The sequence below is a fragment of the Propithecus coquereli genome, unplaced genomic scaffold (assembly GCF_000956105.1).
Source record: "Propithecus coquereli isolate 6110/MARCELLA unplaced genomic scaffold, Pcoq_1.0 Scaffold77, whole genome shotgun sequence".
NCBI classification, from domain to species: domain Eukaryota; kingdom Metazoa; phylum Chordata; class Mammalia; order Primates; family Indriidae; genus Propithecus; species Propithecus coquereli.
Genome location: NW_012153840.1, coordinates 9,547,532 through 9,554,609, shown reverse-complemented (window position 1 = coordinate 9,554,609; position 7,078 = coordinate 9,547,532). Strand labels below are relative to the sequence as shown.

At 60.3% G+C, this 7,078-nt stretch overlaps 1 protein-coding gene across 1 annotated transcript in view; it reads right to left on the bottom strand.

The window, feature by feature from the left end:
- Positions 1-360: 360 nt before the first annotated feature.
- CHD5 (chromodomain helicase DNA binding protein 5) overlaps positions 361-7,078 on the bottom strand; it is an 81,327-nt gene continuing 74,609 nt past the window's right edge. The window contains exons 34-42 of the mRNA XM_012662557.1: positions 5,731-5,820; positions 4,989-5,126; positions 4,611-4,719; positions 3,823-3,955; positions 3,221-3,416; positions 1,803-1,966; positions 1,570-1,684; positions 1,408-1,461; positions 361-694 (exon numbers count right to left, since the gene is read on the bottom strand). Of these exons, the coding sequence (XP_012518011.1) occupies positions 1,454-1,461; positions 1,570-1,684; positions 1,803-1,966; positions 3,221-3,416; positions 3,823-3,955; positions 4,611-4,719; positions 4,989-5,126; positions 5,731-5,820 (953 nt within the window). The 3' untranslated portion in view covers positions 361-694; positions 1,408-1,453. The remainder of the gene's footprint in view (positions 695-1,407; positions 1,462-1,569; positions 1,685-1,802; positions 1,967-3,220; positions 3,417-3,822; positions 3,956-4,610; positions 4,720-4,988; positions 5,127-5,730; positions 5,821-7,078) is intronic.

Here is a 7,078-nt window from a genome sequence, read left to right as displayed (position 1 = left end):
CCCACAAGGGAACAGCAGATCCCTGGTGGTCTCCAGCCCTGGCAGGAAGGAGGTGGCAGAAACGCCCCGTCCTGACCTGGGATCAGCCAGGGTCTCCACCGTCGGGCTGGACAGCAGCCCCCCAAACCCGACCCGCCTGGTGCTGGGGGACCCCAGCGGGCAGGGGACTGGAGCAGAAGGGCCGTCACATCACACAGGTGCAGACAGGATGGGGCGAGGGCACGTGAGGGCTCCGGGGCACCGGCGCTGCATCTCCAGCTGGGCAGAGTCCACCGGGCAGCGCCGGGGCTTCCGGGGAGCTTCCCCTCGGGTCCGCAGCCCGTCGATAAAGAGACGTTAAGTGCTGCAGCTCAGAAGCTTCCACACGGCATCCGACTTTTATCAAGACAAACTTGTTCAAGTCTTCAACAGGAAAGTGCAAAAGACGTACAAATAAATGAAATCTCTTCTAAGAAGTCGTTCTGGAAAAGGAGGTGAGGGGACACGTCCGGCGTGGCTGTGGTGACGCTGTGTGGAAGAACATTCGAACCACGACGAGGTGGCACTCCTGGGCTCTGCCCAGCCGAGCTGGGCCTGGTCCTCCACGTGATGGCGTTACTCGGTTTCCCTTTTTGTCCCAAGGTGGCGCCGGCTCCTAAAAAGGCGGCAGCTTTTCTCTCCTGTGGGAGTCGGGCAGGCGGCCCGGCAAGCTCGGCTGCAAAGGGCGGATCAGCAGGTTACGCGGTCAGGTGGCCGGGTCTCCAGTTACGAGGGGTGGGGGGCGGAGAGGGGAACCCGGCAGTTTGTAGCTGCCCACCCACCACCTATCACAGCCAACTGGGACCAGAGGGGGCTCCTGAGCAGCCACACCCCCCCGCCACGGGCCACTGGGCCAGAACAGCCAGGAAGCCCCCTGGAGCCTCCAGTCAAGTGACAGTTCTCGCGGAGGCAGGCAGGGCTTGGTGGAGGTTGGTGGCTGGGGAAGGAGGCCAGGGTGAAGTGACGTTTTTCTCTGGCACGAGCCCCCGCTTCTGGACAATAACACCTGCCCCCCAAACCCTCGACCACCCTCGTGGTCCTAGGCGGAGAGTGAGGAGGGTGTGAGACAAGACATGGCGCCGGCCACCAGCACGGCAGCAGAGGCAGGACAGGGATCCAGGCAGGGCGGCAGGACTCACCACCGGGCACGTGTGCACACGCAGGACCAAGCCCAAGTCCACTGGTCCTGCGTGTCCTGCCCCCACCCAGCCTCCCCGTGGGCAGACATGCAGGCTGCGAGGCGGTCCCAGGACAAGGGGGCGGGGGCAGGGGGATCCAGCAGGGGGGTGGCTCTCAGGCCCCGAGGCAGTAGAGGCTGCAAGGCTCAGGGAGGGGGTTCTGGCGGCCCGACTTGCCAGCCCATGGGGAGGGCACCGATCAGCGCCTCACCTCTGCTGGAAATGAGCACTGCGACAGAGGGACCTCGCGGGGACGGCTAGATATCTGTCAGAAAGAGAGAAACCGCGGGCTTGCCTGGCGTCGGCGGTGGCGGGCAGGCCAGGCCCGGCGGGCGCCTGTGTGCATGCTGCCCCGAAGCCGACGGGCACCTACCGGTCACATAGGGCCCCAGGGGCATCTGGTTGTAGTTGACAATCCCTCCCGGTCCAGGGCCCCGGAAGTTGGGCCCAAAGTTATTGTTGTACATCTGGGAGGAGCCGAAAGCGCCCTGGAGGCAAGGACGCAGCTTTACGGGGGTCGGGTCGTCCCGTACCCCACCCCACCCCCACCCAGGGGTGCCCGGACACAGGAGGGGGCTTGGGGGGGGCGTGCAGACCAAACCTGACCTGCTGGATGGTGGGGTCGCCGGCCCGGTTGGTCAGGCGGCTCAGGATGCTGCGCTCTGACATCTGCAGGCGGGCGGCCACCGGGGGGATGCGGGACAGCATGGAGGGCAGGCGGGTCACGTCTGCCTTCATGTCACTCAGCAGCTCCTCCAGCTGGTTCAGGACTGCGGGTGGGAGGGCAGCGCAATGGAGGGCGGTGCCACCCACCTGTGCGCTGTGCCAGGCAGTGCCTGCCCAGCAGGTCCCGTTCCAAGGGCTGTTACTGCACACCCCACGCCGCAGGCGCCAGGCCTGCGCAGGCCAAGAGGCAGAGCGTCGCCAACTGGGGGCATAGAGGGGACTTTCCAGACAACTGCTCCCCGGGGCCCCTCTGGGCTGGGCCAGGGCCGGAGGGCTACAGAGAGGAGAGCCAGAAACCCTGCCCCAATGCTGGGTTTCCCTCCCAGAGCCCCTCAGGGAGGCTGTAGCGCCAGCCCCCACTGCACACGGGGCACGGGTGTGTGAGTCCAGTGACTCTCACGCGTGACCTTGGCCATGGCCACATCCTTCTTCACTCTGGGCCGCCTGCCTCCCAGCCTGGGAGCTCCCTGCAGGCAGAAATGTGCCCAGTGACTCCAGACAGAGCTTTGGAGCCAGTGTCCAAAGTCTGAATCCCAGGAGATCTTGGGCAAATGACTTCACCTCCCTGAGCCGCAATGCCTTGTCTTTAAAGTGAAGACAATAAGAAGACCCACTGGGCCGGGCACGGTGGCTCACGCCTGTAATCCTAGCTCTCTGGGAGGCCGAGGTGGGCGGATTGTTTGAGCTCAGGAGTTCGAGACCAGCCTGAGCAAGAGCAAGACCCCATCTCTACTAAAAATAGAAAGAAATTAATTGGACAACTAAAAATACATAGAAAAAATTAGCCGGGCATGGTGGCGCATGCCTGTAGTCCCAGCTACTTGGGAGGCTGAGGCAGGAGGATCGCTTGAGCCCAGGAGTTTGAGGTTGCTGTGAGCTAGGATGACGCCACGGCACTCTAGCCCGGGCAACACAGTGAGACTCCGTCTCAAAAAAAAAAAACTGCTCATGGAAATTATGGGGATTAAAGAGAGAACGTGTTTAAGGCATGTTGTCAGTGTTCGATAAACAAGACACTATACAACCCCCCATTTTCTGTGTCACCTATCTCCAGCCCAGGGCATGCACCAGAGCAGGCCTTCAGGAAAAGGCTAGAGGAGGAAGGAGCCTCAGTTTTCCCACGGGGAGATAAGGGACTGGACGGCAGGACTGTCCCATCCTGGCCCAGGAGGCTACACCTTCCGGGCTGAGGTTCTGTCCCCAGCCCCGGCCCCATCAGAGCCTTTGGCTACGGACAAGAGTGCTCACTCTGCAGGAGGAAGGCGGGGGCCGCACTGCAGAGAGCGGGGCTCACTCACCCTTGTGCAGGACGGCATTGGCAGGCTTGTTCCCGGCAAGGGACTCCTTAGACAGGTGCTGGTGGCTCTCAGCAAGGCACTCCACCTCGGCCAAGCGGGCGTTGAGGGCCATGGCTGGGTGGTTGGGGTCCTGGGTCATGTTAAGGTATGCCGCCCTCCGGAGCTGCTCCTCAATGACCAGCGCCTGCTCCAGCAGCTGGGGGCGGGGGACTGAGCGTCAGTCTGGCCCCTCTTCCCAGACAGCCACCACCCTTTCTCCTCCACCAGCACCTGCGCCCGGCCGTAGCTCCAGGCAGAAAGGAAGGAAGGAGGACACTCCCACCGGCTGTCCGTCCTTTCCTGGCCATGGCCATCCCTTGGAGCTTTCACAAGCTGGCTTCTCTGTACCCCATCACCCCAGGATGGCGAACACCCGCCCAGTGCAGCCTGGCCCAGAGCAAAAATCCCATCACCCTGCTAGTCGACTAACTGACGGATTCCCCGTTGTCAACAGTCTGACCAGGTCTAGGCACATGGGGAGGGGCTGCTGCTCTCTAATTCCTTTGCCCCAGGCGTTCTGAGACCTGTCCCTCCCCGTAAGCCTGGGCCCTGCGGAGGCTGACCTTGAACCTGCGGGCCAGGAACTTGTTCTTCATCTCCAGGTAGTTGCCCTTGTGGATCTCAGACTTGAAGGGCTCGTTGAGGATCATGTACCTCGGGTCGTTCTGGATGTCCTGCCAGCGGGCATACCCATGCCTGGGTGGCACCGTTAAGGGCAAACCTGGCCACTGGAAGGGAGGTCCCTGGCAGCTGGGGCGGGGGTAGGGGCCACCCAGGGTCCGGCATCCTGGCTGTGTCATCAGACAAGTTATCAGCCTCAAGGCAAGGTGAACATGTTGATGACAATGGCAGTGGGAATATCAGCAGACACTGGCAGGTGTCCTGGGGGCGCCAGACACGGCACTGAGGCTTCACGGGCCGACTCCTTCACCCCAACTACCGAGGGACGGAGACATTCACATCCCAAGCCCTGGGGCCGGGCAGTGGGACTTAATTTGGAAATAGGGTCTCTGCAGATGTAATCCAGTTACGAAGACGTCACACTGGATTAGGGTGGGCCCTAAATCCAACGGCTGGTGTCCTTGTAAGAGGGAAATCTGGACACAGACACAGAGACACACAGGGAAGGAGGCCACGCGACAGCAGAGGCAGAGAGTGGAGCGACGTAGCTGCAAGCCCAGGAAGGCCGAGGATTTCCCACAACCATCTGGGGCCAGAAGAGGCAGGAAGGACCTTCCTGGAGCCCTCAGAGGTCCTCCCTGAGGTCCACTGGGAAGGGAGGGGAGGGCTGGGGAGGTTCCTCCCCGAGGAACAGGCAGGAGTCTGTCCAGCCTGGCTCGGCCAAGGATACGTCACGATGCCCGCCAGCAGCCAGTAGTCATGGCGCCGGTGCCAGATATCGTAGATTTTCCCGGAGGACACCGCAGCGCGCTCCTCATTCTGCCACAGTGTGTGCAGCTCTGGGAAACAAACCGAGGTGAGCAGAATGAGAGATGTTCTCTAGGCTTTCAAACAGAGGTGGGCCTGGGAGAACCTCTCCCTCACTCCTTGCCACTGCCCCACCCCTGGCTGGAGGTCTAGTGTTGCTAAGAAAGGTTATATAATGGCTTTTGATCAACCATTCATACTCTAGTATAAACTAACCGTCTGCCCTGACTCCTGGAACCCACAGTCGGAAAGCCTGTGACATTAACAGCCCCAGCTCTCTGCCCATCACCCACTCTGGTACCTGTGAAGCCCCCATCTGCGATATTGAACATGAATTTGAACTTCCCGTTCTTGTCCTCCTTCTGCCCCTCCTCATTTTCCTCTTTGTCCCCATTTTGCTGTGTGTCAATGGGCTCCTTCTCCTCAGCCTTGGTGTCATCTGTGGGGAGCAGAGATCACATTCATCTGTCCCCCCAAAAGGCACGACCCAGGAGCCTCCCTCTGCAAGCACTGGGGGCCCAAAGGCACGCAGGACGCATATCCCCTTGTCCTGAAGGGGCTCACCGCCCAGAAGGATTTTAAATGACAAACCGCAGCCCCTCTCTCTGTCCCAAGCAGGGAGGCTGGTTCCAGGCCCCTCCCCCACTACAGCAGGACCACGGGCCGGGCAGGGAAGCACTGTGGGAAGAATAGCTCAAGTCCAAGGATGGCAGAGCTGCCCGAGAGGTCTGATCCCAGGATAACTGTTCCAGAACATTCTAGCCCCTAGAGGTATACATGCGAAGCTTCCAGCTGAGCCCCCAATACCCCAGGCCAAGCTCTATGAGCAGCCCTCCCCCCTGCCTTGGTGGCTGGGCCTGAGGAAGGCTCAGGGGAGAGGAGAGGGCGTCTGTCCCCTGAGGGGAAAGAGCTACCCGGCTTCCACCTGCCAGCTCCAACCACGGCCTAGAGCCTAGAGGACAGAGCCAGGAGGCTGCAGGAGGCTGACCGGGTCCAGAGGGCACCCCGGAGGGACTGGGCGGAGCACAGGGAAGAGCCCCAACCTGGCCTGAGGTCGCCACTGTCCCCTCTGCTGTGGATCAAGCTCAGCTCCAGCTTGTCCAGGATTTTCTCCTTCTCAGGCAGCGCTTCCTCTGCAAGACAAGAGGGTTCCGGGCCAGGGAGGGGACTCTGGGCTGGTGGCTTTCCTTCCAATGCTGTTTTGGCCACACGCAGAACCTCCTCCACCAACGCGTTACTCAGAGTCTAATAGGTACCACCAGAGAGAGGCCCCCTGGGGGGCAGGGCCGAGGGCCTGGACACCCCCGACTTACCCCACCCCCAACTCCTCAAGGCCTTGTCTCCACGTCCTCCCACTGCAATGACAGCCAGAGGACTCGCAGTTCCAGCAACACAGTGAGCCTTTGTTACCGCCAAACTCCACTTTAAAGCCCAGAACTGCTGGGCAAAACACACTGCACTAAGAGCACACAGGTGGGCTTCTGAGAAGAACAGGAAATCATCAGCCGCCAGGAACAAAGCGGAAATTAAAGCGAGGGAAGCATAACTTGGCATCTGGTGGCCCCAGGGAGGAGGTGATCTGACACCAGGAGGACTGGGAAGGCCTGGAACTCCGGCTGGGTCTCAACACCCAGGCAGGACAGACGAGGCCTCGAGCCCGAAAGATGCAAAGAGCTGGAATTAAGCCAACACCCGCCAAGCCCTGTGGTCTCTGCGCGAGAAGGTTCTGCCCACGGCCTGGGGAGGTCTGTCTCCGGCGTGGGATCTAGAGGAAGGAGTCCCAGTGGGGGCTCCGCACCCAAGGCTGTGGCTCCTGCACTGCACCACCCCCACAGGCAGCCCATAGCCACTGGTCCCGGACCAGCAAACTGTCCATGAGACCACTGGGCCCTGAGCATCTGGACATAAAGGGGGACACTCCCACCACCAGGTGACAGGGGATTCCTGCGGCTGAAACAATCCCTGGAGAAGACGCACCCAACCCAAACCTAGACAACAGTGACCCACCCGCCATGGGCAAGAACGAGCTGACTACAAGGAGACCAGCGTCCTGAGATAAGGAAATAATGTCAAGGAGACTCTAAAATAAGTACATCAGGAGACTGAAGAGACAGGGAGAAGAGGGAAAAGAGAAGAAACAAAACCCACAGGGAAAGAATAAGACCAAAAAAAAAAAAATTGGGAAAAGCCAGATAAAACTACTAGAAAGGCCGGGCGCGGTGGCTCACACCTGTAATCCTAGCACTCTGGGAAGCTGAGGTGGGAGGATAGCTCAAGGTCAGGAGTTCCAGACCAGCCTGAGCAAGATCAAGACTCTGTCTCTACTAAAAATAGAAAGAAATTATCTGGACAACTAAAAATATATATAGAAAAAGTAAGCCGGGCATGGTG